The sequence below is a fragment of the Saccharomyces kudriavzevii genome (genome assembly GCF_947243775.1).
Source record: "Saccharomyces kudriavzevii IFO 1802 strain IFO1802 genome assembly, chromosome: 7".
Taxonomy (NCBI): domain Eukaryota; kingdom Fungi; phylum Ascomycota; class Saccharomycetes; order Saccharomycetales; family Saccharomycetaceae; genus Saccharomyces; species Saccharomyces kudriavzevii.
In genome coordinates this window covers 115,851-131,477 of record NC_079278.1, presented here as the reverse complement: position 1 = coordinate 131,477, position 15,627 = coordinate 115,851, and the positions used below count along the sequence as shown (strand labels likewise).

The 15,627-nt window shown below is 38.3% G+C and overlaps 4 protein-coding genes and 1 non-coding gene across 5 annotated transcripts; 2 read left to right on the top strand and 3 right to left on the bottom strand.

The window, feature by feature from the left end:
- Positions 1-661: 661 nt before the first annotated feature.
- Positions 662-2,878, bottom strand: KEX1 (serine-type carboxypeptidase; the record flags this gene model as incomplete). The annotated part of the gene is made up of 1 exon (XM_056227809.1): positions 662-2,878. One exon carries the CDS (start codon positions 2,876-2,878, stop codon positions 662-664), a length of 2,217 nt encoding a protein of 738 aa, XP_056087594.1.
- Positions 2,879-3,770: 892 nt separating this feature from the next.
- Positions 3,771-3,842, top strand: Skdi_7.trna2H. Its single transcript has one exon. It is a non-coding gene; the product is annotated as a tRNA-His (tRNA).
- Positions 3,843-4,082: 240 nt separating this feature from the next.
- On the bottom strand, positions 4,083-6,332 carry POX1 (acyl-CoA oxidase; the record flags this gene model as incomplete). The annotated part of the gene is made up of 1 exon (XM_056227808.1): positions 4,083-6,332. One exon carries the CDS (start codon positions 6,330-6,332, stop codon positions 4,083-4,085), a length of 2,250 nt encoding a protein of 749 aa, XP_056087593.1.
- Positions 6,333-6,965: 633 nt separating this feature from the next.
- CHC1 (clathrin heavy chain) lies at positions 6,966-11,927 on the top strand (the record flags this gene model as incomplete). Its single annotated transcript, XM_056227807.1, has 1 exon — positions 6,966-11,927. One exon carries the CDS (start codon positions 6,966-6,968, stop codon positions 11,925-11,927), a length of 4,962 nt encoding a protein of 1,653 aa, XP_056087592.1.
- Positions 11,928-12,355: 428 nt separating this feature from the next.
- Positions 12,356-15,463, bottom strand: SPT16 (chromatin-remodeling protein SPT16; the record flags this gene model as incomplete). Its single annotated transcript, XM_056227806.1, has 1 exon — positions 12,356-15,463. One exon carries the CDS (start codon positions 15,461-15,463, stop codon positions 12,356-12,358), a length of 3,108 nt encoding a protein of 1,035 aa, XP_056087591.1.
- Positions 15,464-15,627: the final 164 nt, after the last annotated feature.

Below are 15,627 nucleotides of genomic sequence, written 5' to 3'. Positions count from 1 at the left end.
ATCTGAGTACTTCAGATGGTAATGATGACTAGTTATGTGAATAATGATGAACCTACTTGTTCCAACAGGAACAATAATCAACTATCCATCAATTGCTAGTACAGCTGATTATTACATTCAATCACGTAGCTAGAAGATTATCATATACGGTGTTAAGAAGATGACAAGAATTATTAGACCAGTGGAATAAGATTCAGAACAGTCATCAAATTTAGTGGAAGCTGAAGTGCAAGGATTGATAATGCAATAGGATCAATGAATAACGGCGTATAAAATGAGGGAATAGAAATAAAATTATGTAAAATTGTCGATTCCCTTTCAAGGATTCCTAAATTCGTGAGGAGAACTTCTAATATATTCTATATACCTAATTCTATTAACCTTACCAAAAATGGAATCCCAACAAATGTTACAAGGTCTCGCTGGTCAGTATGTGATAATATTGATCAGTCAAACCCAACGTCTAGGCATTTAGAAAGCAGGTATTAGTACTTTTAAAATTGTCCCTACCTTTCACTTTGACTTTCCGATAAATGAAGTTGACAAACTCCTGAAAATCAGTTTCAAATAGCAATACCCCTTGAAGAACTTCTTCCCGTTTCGCGGCCATGCGTGATGAAGCACATGTTTTTGTTAGTATGTTCCAATTCACCTTTTTGAATCAAAAATCGGTCATCTCAAAAGAGTCATCGATTTCAGCGTTTGGAAGGCTAGTATATTTCTTCTTTTTCTTTGTTTTGGATTTAACACCTGCTTTATTGGAATTATTATCTTCGGGTGCTCTGCCCTCCTGTTCTAAATCATCTTCTATATCAAATCCGTTTTCTAAGTCATCTGCCCAGGAAACGGTTTTGTTAGGATTGTCATGTTGTCTATTATTTGGATCAACAAGTATCGTGTGACGTGCCTTCCTCCGCACTTTTCTATCGTACACATATACTGCCATCATAACCACCAAAAATAATACAATAGTAACTACTACGGCTTCATGTTTATACATTGAAATTTTTTCTCCAAACTCTTCTATTTCTTCTTCTTCTTTTTCGTATTCTGAAGATTTTTGTCTACTTTCATCAAGGCCTTCATTATTTTCCTTTTCTTTATCGTCGTTGTCGTTGTCGTTGTCGTCGTGATTGTCATCTTTATCGTCGTCATCTTTATCATCGTCATCTTTATCATCGTTGTCTTTATCATCGTTGTCTTTATCATCGTCGTCTTCGTGATCATCGTCGTCTTCGTGATCATCATCGTGATCATCAACTTCTTCCTTTTTCCCTTCTTCCTCCTGCCCTTCGTGCTCCTTGTCTTGAGGATTCTTTTCTGGTTTGCCATCGCCCTCCGTATCACTGTCTTCATCACCATCGTCGTCAGTGGTCACCATAATTTTTCGAACATCCGCATCCAGAAGCATAACATTGTTCAAATAAATGTCAACAATGCCCCTACTCACTAAACTTTTATCAAACGGCACCATGTGAGAAGCGTTGTAAACACTGACGAACGTCAAATTTCTATCATATTGCACGTATCCACTGAATTCATTCTTGTCATCCGTACTGTTTAACTTATGGATCCAATCGAGTGAAATGGCATCGTCGCTAAAGCCCTTAATTCCACCCCATTGCATTTTATCTATGGTATCCAACACTCCCTTGTTATTGCAAATTAAATCTTTATCACCATTAAACAAGACAACTTCAATACCATTTTCAAGTATTTCAGGTAATAAATTGACGGAGGGCTTTGAAGTAGGGTTGGTTAATTTACTTCCAACTTTGGAATTACATTCGTCCCAATGATCGATTTTATTTGAATCTAGATGCAGCGAATCAATGACACCCGGTATACTGAAGAATTTTCTAACAAAAGAGATATCTTGTGGCCAATTCATACCACATGCTGGATATTCATCCCTTAAGTTGAAGTTGTACATGTTCAAACAATCCGTACTGCCCTTTTCTGACGATCCCTTGGTATAAGACAATAAAAGATTCAGAATATTCTCACACTCCGAATAGGAGAAATGACTTGTTTCGTCTGTGCTAGCAGAGTTTACAAGATTCTGGCATTTCTCGTGTGCGTTCGCTAAGTTCTTAAAATTAGGGTTGCTTTTATCAATTAATTTGTTTTCCATAGCAAATGGAAAGTATGATAGAGATTGCGTATTGGGGTCAATCCAACCATTACCAATCAATAACGCCTTCAAATTATAAGCATCTCCCTCAATCTTTGAAAACTTATTATGATTCATGATAGCGTTGGCAAAAAATGGAATGTATTGGCCAGCGTAACTTTCACCCGAAATTATAATTTTCTTTAGCAAATCTTGAGGAAAAATCTTGAAATAATTCTCTAGAAAGTCCATAAAATGTTTAGTAACGTTTTCCAAGTCCTCATCGAATTTACTTGTGTCAATAACTTTATTATTTTTCTCGACGGAAAATCCGGTGCCAGTGGGCTGATCGATAAACAAAAGATCACCTTTAGAAATCCAGGAGCCTTCATTGAGATAAAGTTTACCGTCCGAATTTACTCTAAAAGGGCCTGATTCAACCAGAGCACCATCCATAGAAGAACAGCCGGGCCCACCGTTCAACCATATAATCAAAGGACGATCAACGTTGCCACTAGAATCGTCGTTAGCAAATTTCCAAAAAAAATATTCCAAGTTCGAGTCATCCTCTTCACTTGCGTCTTCAGAGCGTAATGGAATATGACCAGCGTGCATTTGAGGAATCATCGAAGGGTCCTTCACCTCCGACAGCCCTGGTAACAGCTCATATGCCACTTTGTATTCTTCGGATGACGGAAGGGATACCGAGATCCTAATTAGAGCAAAAGTCGCAAGCCATGTCGTGAACCACTTGTGGTAGAACATCTATCCAAATTTTTAATGCTACTTTTACTATAGCCAAGGTAAGCTTAAAAGACCTTTCAAGCAGATAGTACCAGTAAGTAGTGTGACAAAGTGGTATCCTCTATGTAAATTGCATTATCAAGGTTTTCTTTTTTTTTTTTTTTCTTTTTTTGCAATATTTCGCTTCTTGGTACGCATGTCACATTATTGATAAAAATAGAAAAGTTCAGAGCTGAAAACGTCCGCAGTTCATGGCCTGATAGACCCAACCTTTATAGAAAACCTAATTAGTGTTGCAGTACAGTTTCTTTAATGATTACGAACGCCAAAAAATTCTTACTTTTTTTTCCTGCAGAGGGTGTTCTAGTTAAATAGTTGATTATAGGCTTGAATGTGCGACCTACCTTTCCTCATCTCGATTTAAGCGTATCAAACGCGTATTACGAATATTTTCTTCGTTTTGATCGAATTATGCGTCAGCACTTCACAGTTTGAAGCTAGCAGGAAGTTTAGCATCGAGTATTAGCGAATCTGAACACTTTCATCATTATCCGTCCTGAGGCACCCACCGCCTGCCGCACAGCTCGCTTGCTAGCGTAACAGAGTACGACTATTATTTTTATCCCACGGTATATTAGCATAAACGATGCTCAAGAGACGACGTAAATAATGCAACCAAAATGAAGGAAGAAATAAATACAAGATTATGATTCCCCTTTTTGGTGGACTCCTCAATTTCTTGGAGAACTTCTATGTCTAATACACATGATGCTACTACCTTTTATCAAGCATAGAATCCCGACAATTATCTCGGGATTCACACGATCAATAAAACCATGGTCAGTGAGGGTCGAAAAAAGACGAAGTGTAAAAGGTCAGTATTTTGATCAATAGAAAAAATTAACAATTACCTGCCATCTTAGTATAGTGGTTAGTACACATCGTTGTGGCCGATGAAACCCTGGTTCGATTCTAGGAGATGGCATTTTTTTCGTCCTCCGAATATAGAGGTAGTACCAGTAAACATAGTCAGTCAGTCGTTAATTCGTTATAATTATGTGAATAGTAGAATATGTAGTTAAATAAAGAGAAAAGCGCTATGCACAAAAGATGGCCTTTCCCTAGGATTTCGTCGCTTTTTTCTGACGATTAGAAAAATCGGCGGCGTCAGTTGAATTCGGTATATCCCCGCAGAACAAAGGCTTCGACAACAGAAAATTCATGTTCATTTGTTTAATTTTGATAGAGTTTCTGTAGTAGCTGCACCGCCTAACTTTTGATCGAATTCGAACCCTCTACCGAGCATGGTACTCAACTCTGCATGATAGGGGGGTTTACCTGCTCCATCTGCTTCCGCTGGATTGTTGCGGCAAACTTCATTAAAGTAGTTGTGATAGATATCACCGTCGAAGTAACCGATAGGGGCATTTAGCATTGCGTCAGGTAACTCAAAAGAGTCTGTCAAACTTATACAGTCCCTTCTCACAATTGGTAGAAGAGCCAATAGCTGCGGCTGCACAACTCTGGAGATCTGATCAGCAGTGAAAATTTTGAATTGCTGGAATTCTCCGGAGTGTTTGTCAATAAAGTATAACGAAAATAACTTATAGACATTCCACAAGGATTCCCTAGTAATTTCATCGGAGATATGTGAATCACTGGAAGAATTTAGCTTTTCATAATAGGTTTTCAACATACAACGCAAAGCATGGAATTTGGACACTAAAACTAGAAGCTTGGAGACGCTGTCAATACTTCTTGATTTTTCAACCAAAGTACCAATATGTGCCAACAATTTAACCAAAGTAATAGACCAAACTTCAGTGTAATCACCTAGCTCCTGTAAACTACTCTTTGTCTCGCCAGAAATCACAGATCCTATGTACCGAGGTTTCAAATAAGAGAATGAATCAACATCTAATTGGGCATCAAACCTGCCCTTTGTAGCCGAATCAACGAATTTTTTCAGTATTGATTTTGCTGAAGTTAAAGATAAAACGTTGTTATCACCTTCCCAGGTGCACTGAACCACCCAGTCATCATAGCCCTTTCCAAATCCGTTATACTGGGAGTACCCGTGTCCCCCGCAAGTCTGCCTCAATTCATCAATCAACGTAGCAATTAGCCAAGTGTTGGTGGCTTTCAAGCTAGCACTATCAATAAATAGATTCTTCAACTTCTTACTAACGGTAATCAGAGCAGCTTTATCTGCAGATGAAGATGCCTTGTATAACTCGTCCAAAGTGGAATAATAGCTGTCCATCAATTTGAAAGCCACGGGGGACACCAAATATGGGACACACAATTGCGGCAAGACACGATATTGATGAAGGGGATAGTCAATTAGTTGTGTTTCGGACATCCCCTTTTTAGGTGCGAATTGCTGACGACCCACCGCGTAACGCACCGCAATGGTGGCAAACTTCGAGCCGAATCTGAACGAATCCATAACCATGTTAACTCTACCACTCAGTAATGCACTATAGCCAGAAATTTGATCTAGTTGTGGCTCAGTCTTGACTGTGACAGAACCATCTGGCGAGCGAATGACCTTAGTGAACCTGCTTAACATAAATTCTCTGGGAATAACTACGTTTCTGAATTGGATCCAACCATTGTCAATACCATCACGACCCATCTTGGCCCCAATGTCGCCTATAGAAATGCCAGGTAACAATTGGAAAGTCGAAGGGTCTCTGAGAGGGACAACAAATGTCTTCACACCGTAGTCTTTACCTTCAACGATCAGTCTAGCGTACACTGTAGCATGCGTGGCAGAGTGGGCAGCACCACCAATCCACCATTTAGTGGCGGTCAGGTCAGGCGTATCGATAATAAAGGCGTCAGTTTGCTTATCGTACACCGCCTTTGTCTGTAGCTGGGCCACATTAGAGCCATGTCCTAGTTCAGTCATTGCAAAGCAGCCATATATACCTTTCATTAAAGTGGCACCCCTTTCTTGTAACCAATACCGAATTTGTTCATCAGTACCATTGCCTTTAATACAATTACCAAAGAGCCCCAAGTGGACACCCACACGAGTGCCCAACTGAGGATCGATATTGGCTACCAGCGATAACCTCTTATCAAATATAGATATATCCTTGTTAGTTAAAGGAGCGGCTTTATCTGGGTCATTTGCTTGCAAGTCTTCCATGAGATCAGTGCCGCGGAAGTGCTTGCGGACAGTCTTGATGTCATGTTCCATATAGCTAGCAAGTCTAGCAATTTTCTTCGCAGTAACTTCTCTCTCCTGCAATTTTGTAGCATCATAGTAGTCTGTGTCAGTTTTCAATACCGGATCATTCACTATTTGGTCTATTAAGGCGTGCGTTAAAGCTCTTCTTTCAGGGGATGACTCTAAAAAGGTGTTAACTTGGTCGACCTTGATTTTGGAGTTCGCTCTTTCCTTCTGAATAAACTTCTGAGGGTTCAATACCACCGAATCAGGATCAATAGTAGTACGTCTTGTCATTTGGGTAGTAATATTTGCGTTTCTTTTCTTTCTGTGATATTTATGTGTCAAGTGTATATTGGAGAAAGAGACCGAAAATCAATGAGGGATAATCGGAATAACACTGATTCCAAGGCTTGTCTCCGTTCTTTAAATAATCTTTTCAGCTTAAAAACTATTCTTACAGACTCCAATATATAAATGCTCTGGTTTGAATAGCAGCTTTCGCTTGTATACTCGCAAGTGCTTTACCCCAACGGCTATTAGCCGCTAATGACCGAGTTTCTTTCGTTCCGGAGTTTAATCAGCTAAAACCGTAAATCTAGGGTTTGTGCATATGTTAGGTTTACCTTTCAAATAAAGAAGGTCTGAGACTTTAAATGGAGAATGAATTCTTTTGGAAAGATTCATAGATTAGGGCTAAACTATTACCCTACCCCTTTTTTTCGGTCGAAATTTCACAATTTTCGTCGCTAGGAACAAAGACAGAGAAAATCAAGAAAAGCGAAAAGAGGAACTAAGAGAATCTCAAGAAAAAAGGAGATATTGGTTAAGTGTCCACAGCAACTCATTCAAGACTCAACGATCCCGATCAGAGTTGAGAAACAAAGAAAGAAAACAACCCTGAAAAAATTATCACAAAAGTACTAGCCAATGAGTGACCTACCCATTGAATTTACTGAATTGGTCGATCTGACGTCTCTAGGAATTTCCCCTCAATTCCTAGACTTTAGATCAACCACTTTTGAAAGTGACCACTTCGTCACCGTCAGGGAAACGAAGGATGGTTCGAACTCCGTTGCGATTGTGGATCTGGCTAAGAGTAATGAAGTGACAAGGAAGAATATGGGCGGTGATTCTGCTATTATGCATCCTTCTCAAATGGTTATTTCCGTCAGAGCCAACGGCACCATCGTACAGATATTCAACTTAGAGACCAAGAGCAAGCTGAAGTCTTTCACTTTAGACGAACCGGTTATTTTTTGGAGATGGTTGAGTGAGACCACTTTGGGTTTTGTCACAGCAAGATCCATACTGACTTCGAATGTCTTTGATGGTAACGTAAACGCCAAACCTCAATTGCTCACCACAAGACATGCCAACTTGAATAATACCCAAATTATCAATTTTGTAGGCAATAAAAATCTTGATTGGTTCGCTGTTGTTGGTATCTTACAAGAAAATGGCCGCATCGCCGGTAGAATCCAATTATTCTCCAAACAACGTAATATTTCGCAAGCTATTGACGGGCATGTGGCCACCTTCACTAATATATTACTAGAAGGTAATGGCTCAACACCAATACAAGTTTTCGTTACCGGTAATAGAAATGCCACCACAGGTGCTGGCGAATTAAGAATCATTGAGATCGATCATGATGCTTCTTTGCCATCTCAGTATCAGAAAAAGACCACCGATATCTTCTTTCCGCCGGATGCTACAAATGATTTTCCTATTGCTGTCCAGGTTTCTGAAAAATACGGCATAATTTACCTATTAACCAAATACGGTTTCATCCACTTGTACGAACTGGAAACCGGCACCAATCTATTTGTTAATAGAATTACTGCAGAATCTGTTTTTACCGCTGCCCCTTACAATCACGAAAACGGTATAGCGTGCATCAACAAGAAAGGTCAAGTTTTGGCAGTCGAAATTTCCATTTCCCAAATTGTTCCATACATCCTGAACAAATTATCCAATGTATCACTAGCCTTGACTGTCGCTACAAGAGGTGGTTTGCCAGGTGCAGATGATTTATTCCAAAAGCAATTTGAATCATTATTACAACAGAATGACTACCAAAACGCTGCTAAAGTTGCAGCTTCGTCTACTTCTTTGAGAAATCAAAATACTATCAACAGATTGAAAAACATCCAAGCCCCCCCAGGTGCGATTTCTCCTATCCTACTGTACTTTTCAACGTTATTGGATAAAGGCAAATTGAATAAAGAGGAGACCATTGAATTGGCTAGACCAGTTTTACAACAAGATAGGAAGCAATTGTTCGAAAAATGGCTAAAGGAAGATAAGTTGGAATGTTCGGAAGAACTGGGTGACATTGTTAAGCCATTCGACACTACTTTGGCTCTAGCTTGTTACTTAAGAGCAAGTGCTCACGCAAAAGTTATTTCGTGTTTGGCTGAGCTGCAACAGTTTGAGAAAATTATTCCTTACTGTCAAAAGGTCAATTATCAACCTAACTTCTTGGTGCTAATCTCTTCTTTGATTAGGTCGTCACCAGACAGGGCTTCCGAATTTGCCGTATCTCTATTGCAAAATCCAGAAGCCGCCTCTCAAATTGACATTGAAAAGATTGCCGATCTATTTTTTTCTCAGAATCATATTCAACAAGGTACTTCTCTACTGTTGGACGCCCTGAAAGGAGACACTCCAGACCAAGGCCACTTGCAAACTCGAGTTCTTGAAGTCAATCTACTACACGCACCTCAAGTTGCTGACGCTATCTTGGGTAACAATATCTTTTCTCATTATGATAAACCAACCATTGCTTCATTGTCCGAGAAAGCAGGGCTATATCAGAGAGCTTTGGAAAATTACACAGACATAAAAGATATTAAGAGATGCGTTATTCATACCAGTGCTTTGCCTATTGATTGGTTGGTCGGCTATTTTGGTAAGTTGAATGTTGAACAATCTTTAGCGTGCTTGAAAGCCCTAATGGATAACAATATTCAGACTAATGTTCAAACTGTAGTCCAAGTGGCCACTAAGTTCTCTGACCTGATCGGTCCTTCGATTTTAATCAAGTTGTTCGAAGACTACAACGCTACTGAAGGGTTGTACTACTACTTAGCCTCTTTGGTCAACCTAACAGAAGACAAGGATGTTGTTTACAAATACATTGAAGCTGCTGCTAAAATGAAGCAGTACAGAGAAATCGAAAGAATCGTCAAGGACAATAGTGTATACGACCCAGAAAGAGTCAAGAATTTCTTGAAAGATGCAAACTTGGAAGATCAATTACCTTTGGTAATTGTTTGCGATCGTTTCAATTTTGTTCATGAAATGATTTTGTATTTGTACAAATCACAAAACTTGAAATTCATCGAAACTTATGTTCAGCAAGTTAACCCTTCCAAAACTGCTCAAGTTGTTGGTGCGCTATTAGACATGGACTGCGATGAGAAATTTATTCAACATTTACTCCAATCAGTCCTAGGTCAAGTTCCCATTGATGAATTGACTACTGAAGTAGAGAAAAGAAATAGATTAAAGATATTGTTACCTTTCCTAGAACAAAGTTTGAGTCAGGGCATTCAAGATCAGGCCGTTTACAATGCATTGGCTAAAATTTATATCGATTCCAATAACTCCCCTGAAAAGTTTTTAAAGGAAAATGACCAATACGACACTTTAGATGTCGGTCACTACTGCGAAAAAAGAGATCCATACCTTGCTTATATCGCGTACGAAAAGGGCCAAAATGATGATGACTTGATCAGAATTACTAACGAAAATAGCATGTACAAGTATCAGGCTAGATATTTGTTGGAACGTTCTGACCTAGATTTATGGAACAAAGTTTTGAATTCAGAGAATATCCATAAAAGACAGTTAATCGATTCAGTCATCTCCGTTGGTATCCCTGAATTGACGGACCCTGAACCTGTTTCTTTAACCGTTCAAGCGTTCATGACCAATGGTTTGAAACTGGAACTAATAGAATTGTTAGAAAAGATTATATTAGAACCTTCTCCTTTCAACGAAAATGTAGCCTTGCAAGGCTTACTATTATTGTCCGCTATCAAGTATGAACCAACTAAAGTTTCAAGCTATATTGAAAAATTAGATAACTACGATGCCGATGAAATCGCACCATTATGTATCGAGCATGATTTGAAAGAGGAAGCTTTTGAAATTTACGACAAGCATGAGATGTACGGTAAAGCCTTGAAGGTTTTGGTTGAAGATATCATGTCCTTAGATAGAGCCGCAGCTTACGCTGATAAGATCAATAGCTCTGAATTATGGTCTCAAATTGGTACTGCCCAGTTAGATGGCTTGAGAATTCCTGATGCTATTGAGTCATATATCAAAGCAGAAGACCCATCCAATTACGAAAATGTGATTGATATTGCTGAACAAGCCAGCAAATACGAAGAATTGATTCCTTACTTACTAATGGCTAGGAAAGCTTTGAAGGAACCAAAGATCGATGGCGCTTTAATCTTGGCTTACGCGGAACTAAATAAGATTCATGAAATTGAAAACTTGTTAGTGGGCTCTAATGTCGCAAACTTGAATCAAGTTGGTGATAAACTATTTGAAAACAAGGAATATAAAGCGGCCAGATTGTGTTACTCTGCAGTTTCCAACTATTCCAAACTTGCTTCCACTTTGGTTTACTTGGGCGATTATCAATCTGCTGTGGATACTGCTAGGAAAGCTTCAAACATCAAAGTTTGGAAACTAGTTAATGACGCTTGTATTGAAAAGAAAGAGTTTAAGTTAGCCCAAATTTGCGGGTTGAATTTGATTGTTCATGCAGAAGAATTAGATGAACTAGTACAAAAGTATGAATCAAACGGTTTCTTCGAAGAACTGATTGCATTGTTCGAAGCCGGTTTAGGTTTAGAACGTGCTCATATGGGTATGTTCACTGAATTAGCCATTCTGTATTCTAAATACGAACCAGAAAAGTCTTTCGAACACTTGAAGCTATTCTGGTCCAGAATTAATATTCCAAAGGTAATTAGAGCGATCGAACAAGCTCACCTATGGTCTGAATTGGTGTTTTTGTATGCCCACTACGATGAATGGGATAATGCCGCCTTAACTTTGATCGAGAAGTCAACGAAAGATTTAGATCATGCTTATTTCAAGGAAGTTATTGTAAAAGTTTCTAACTTAGAAATCTACTACAAGGCTATCAATTTCTACGTCAAATTCCATCCATCATTACTAGTCGATCTTTTGACCGCTTTAACGCCAAGGTTGGATATTCCAAGAACCGTTAAAATCTTTTCCAAATCCGATAACTTACCTCTAATCAAGCCATTTTTAATAAATGTTCTGCCAAAAAATAACTCCGTTGTTAATCAAGCCTACCATGATCTGATGATCGAAGAGGAAGATTACAAAGCTTTACAAGATGCTGTTGATTCATACGACAAATTCGATCAATTAGGCTTGGCATCTCGCTTGGAATCTCACCAGTTAGTTTTCTTCAAGAAAATTGCCGCTTTATTATATCGTAGAAATAAAAAATGGTCGAAGAGTCTTTCTATCCTGAAGGAAGAAAAACTGTGGAAGGACACTATTGAAACGGCAGCTATCTCTCAAGACGCAAAGGTGGTAGAAGATCTAATGACCTATTTTGTTGAAACTGGTAACAAGGAAGCTTTTGTTGCATTACTATATGTTGCATACAACTTGGTGAGATTTGACTTCGTCTTGGAAATATCATGGATGAATTCTTTGGAAGACTACATTAAACCATATGAAATATCTGTAAAGAAAGAGCAGAACGATTCCATTAGAAAAATCTCCCAAGAGCTGGCTGAAAAGTCAGGCTCTAATGAAGAACAAAGGGATGGCCAACCTTTGATGTTGATGAATAGTGCAATGAATTTACAACCCACTGGATTCTAAGAATGTTAGGTTAGAATAATCCGATGGTGTGATGTGCCGTTTTTTTGTTGTCATAATTTTACTTTCAAAATTTTTGAATATCTGAGGGGATTTCAAGAATACTAAAAGTAAAGATTTTATGAATTCAATATCTATCTTGGTGTTTCTGATAACCGTTCCTTAGTTTGTAAACTACAGAAAGTATAAAAAAAGAAAATAAAGAAGTTAAAATTGTCTTTTTCAACCTATATACTTTTATATCACCTTATCTTCTGACTTTAATAAAGATTTTTTATTACACAAATATTTTGAACTACTTGCTTTCATATGAACGTTCTCAGTCCATCACTCATATTTGGTGAATACTATTTCTACATACCATTTTTTTTTTTTGGAAGTATATAAAAGTGGATGTTATTATGATGGAAACGAGCGAGTATAATTAGACATCAATCTCTAAAGTTCGCGCCCCTGTCAGCTCTGGCGGCGTTTTTCTCTAACTCATCCCAATCTTCCCCTTCTTCACTCTCATCGCCAGAATAGTCTTCACTTTCATCACCACTAATATCGTCGCCTACCTCAGATCCTTCTTCATCTTCGGAGAAAGCACTCTCATCACTAACATCCTCCTCAGATGCCTCGTATTCACTGATTTCTTCTTCACTTTCATCGGAAGCTTCATCATCTGAACCGGTAGCCAGGAAGTTCCAGCCACCATCCAAGAAAAATTGATATGGGTCATCTTGTAATGACTTCATAATCGTAGCCCAGTTCAAATTGATAGTAGAAACTGTGTAAGGGATATCCATATCTGTCAACCATTGCTTCAAAAAATCCAGGGATTCGATTGGAACCGTATTGATGTGTGTAACAGGCTTATTGAAATCCTTATAAACGAAAACCATATCGAAGTTCTTCAAACCAAACTGAACTCTTTCTAAAATGCAGATTTCAACTTCCTCCAGGTTAATGACCAAAAATGGTGGTTCAATTAACTGAACCAAACAATCTGTAGTTGGCATACAGAAAACTGCTGATCTATTGGGGACACCTTGGAAGCCTAAATCTCTAAATGTGTTTTCCACAGTCAACATACCATTTGATGCTTCCGCGATCGCATCTGCGAAGTATTTAAATTCTTTATCAAGCGCAGCTCGTTTTCTTCTTTCTTCTTGTTCTTGTTCTAATTCATCCTCATCACCGTATCTTCTAAATCTAGATTGACCACGTCTTCCGCCCCCAGTTTCATCAACAGACATATCAGAAGCTTCACGGTAAAATTGAACATCTTGAATTTTCTTTTTGCCCATCAAAATTGGATTCTTCAAATGAATATGAATGACAACAATTAGTTCACCTTTACAGGATTGAAAAACTAGATTTTTGATATTTGAAAACAGAATATCTATTCTACTATCGGTTCTCAATGGAGATTGAAATCTAATACCATTTTCATGGATAAAAACTGTACTCGGGACACGCTTGGTATCAGGATTTGGTCTGACAAAGATTTGATCGAGTCTCTTTGTTCTCCCTGTTTTATTTTCAATCAGCCTATCCTGCTGAACGACATCAGCAAGAGCTTTACGTTCTTGCTCTCTCTTTGTGGCTTCTTTTTTCAAATCAGCAATTTGTTTGAAGGTTTCACTCATACGGTCACCATCTTTAGATCTTAATGTGATTGAACGTACAAATTGGTTATCTGCCGATTCTTCGTATGGCAATTCCTCAACCTTCTTGGAAATACCACCAGAAGACCCTGGTGAATTGAAGTTCAGACGCAAGTATGTGTATTCACCTTCTTCATTTTTAGAACCGTTCTTGTATGAGTTGATATGAAATGGAACTGGCCTACCATAGATGGGTAGAATAATTGTTTGACTTTTCCAGTCAACATGGATTCTTAAGTCACGAATATTAGTTGGTAATTGCGAATCCCGGACATAGGACTCATATTTTTTGAAATACTGACGAGGTTCGCTATCCGTGCCGTTGGCATCAGCAGCACTGAATCTCAATAGCCCATTCTTCTCCATTTTCTCGTGCAGTTTCTTTTGGTTTTCCTTACGAATTTGTTCCTTTTGGGCGTCTTCGGCACCACCACGAGCTTCTCCACGTAATTTCGTTCTTAGAATTTTAGAATTTCTATCTGGCTTACTTGGAACCTTAGCGGTTGGCGAAGATTTTTTTTTGTTACCATCTTCTTCCTCGTTATTGAAATAAAAAGATATTTGTGATTTAGCTTTGGTATAATTTGTTAAGAACCGTGGCGCCTCTGTTTCTTCAAGCGGGATCTGTATTGTATCAGCTAATTGTAAGGCGTAGTTGTTGCCACTTTGAGAATCTTTCAAATTATTGAAACCGAATGAAATATTGAAGCAATCACCAGGGTTGATCTTGCGGTAATCATTTTTTGCGTTAAGTATGAAGTTAGAATCCCTAAATTCAAGACCAATCAATGAACCAATGTTTTTAGTGAAACTTGAAACTAGCTCGGGTTTAGATTTTTCGATGTATTCTATTACTGATTCGTATACTTCCTTTGGTGTACTACCGACTCTTAACATATTGGTTATAATCTCTTTCTGAATAGTCAGCAAGAAATCATAATTACTAGCCATTTCCTCAGATGGATCGATCAAAAAAGTCCTAGTAATATTAGAACAGTAATTATTGTAGCGAATACCACATGAGGCTAGAATACACCCGTTACCGTATAATTGATCATTAGTGGAACGGGTAGAAACTCTAAGATCGAATTTCTTTCCCGACTGAATGATAGGAGAATAAGTCCAATCCAATAAATCAAAATTGAATTTGTGGTTTGGTGGGCACAGTGAACTTAAATCAGGGCTTAATTGCTTCAGAAACTTAACGTCGTCAATTTTATTTTCAATTTTGTCTGACAACTTGGCATTGGTAATCTTTAATTCTTCGTCAACAGCGCGAACCATTTCATTAGATAAAAGATCCATAAATTTATCGGAACCCTTACTTGAAACAGACAAAAATGCTTGCTCATTAGCATCTTTGACTTCCCAAACCTTCGAGAGGCCCAAAGAGACATCAATGACATTGAATTCGTCTTCCTTAACGGCTGCTTCCCATATAGGGTTCCATTCGGTCATGAATTTACCTTGATAAGAGTCTTTTTCAGGGATGCCGACTGTTCTACCAGCACCATTGATTAGAGCGATAACATCGTCAAACAACTTCTTATTATGTTCTGGCTCTTTATTGTTTCTCTGCCATAATTCCAGGCCAATTTTGCTCTCAGGATCATTAAACAAGTCAACAGCCTTTTGCAGATGCTTGGCCTTGGCAGAACTAGTAATTATGATAATTTTCCCAGGGACTAGTGCAATTAGAGTAGCCGGGAATTCGTAACTCAATAACCAATTATGCAATATGGTGGTCTTCTGGTAAGGATTTTCAGCATTGGAAGAGCCCAAAACAAACAACAGCGAGTTTGGATGACCCTCAAACTCGCTGTACATGGAATACAGCGATTCAATCCTTTTTTTGAATACTTTAAAATTAATATTCAATTCTTCCATATTAACTTAGATTTAAGAAAACGGATTCAGAAAGGGTAAAATGATACAATAGAGCAAGGCTCAAACACCTGGACTTTTTAAATCTTTCCTACTCTGTAGTCGTTTTGACCATTTTTTACCTATTCCTACCACTATTAAGATTTCAATTATTTTTCATTTTCAAA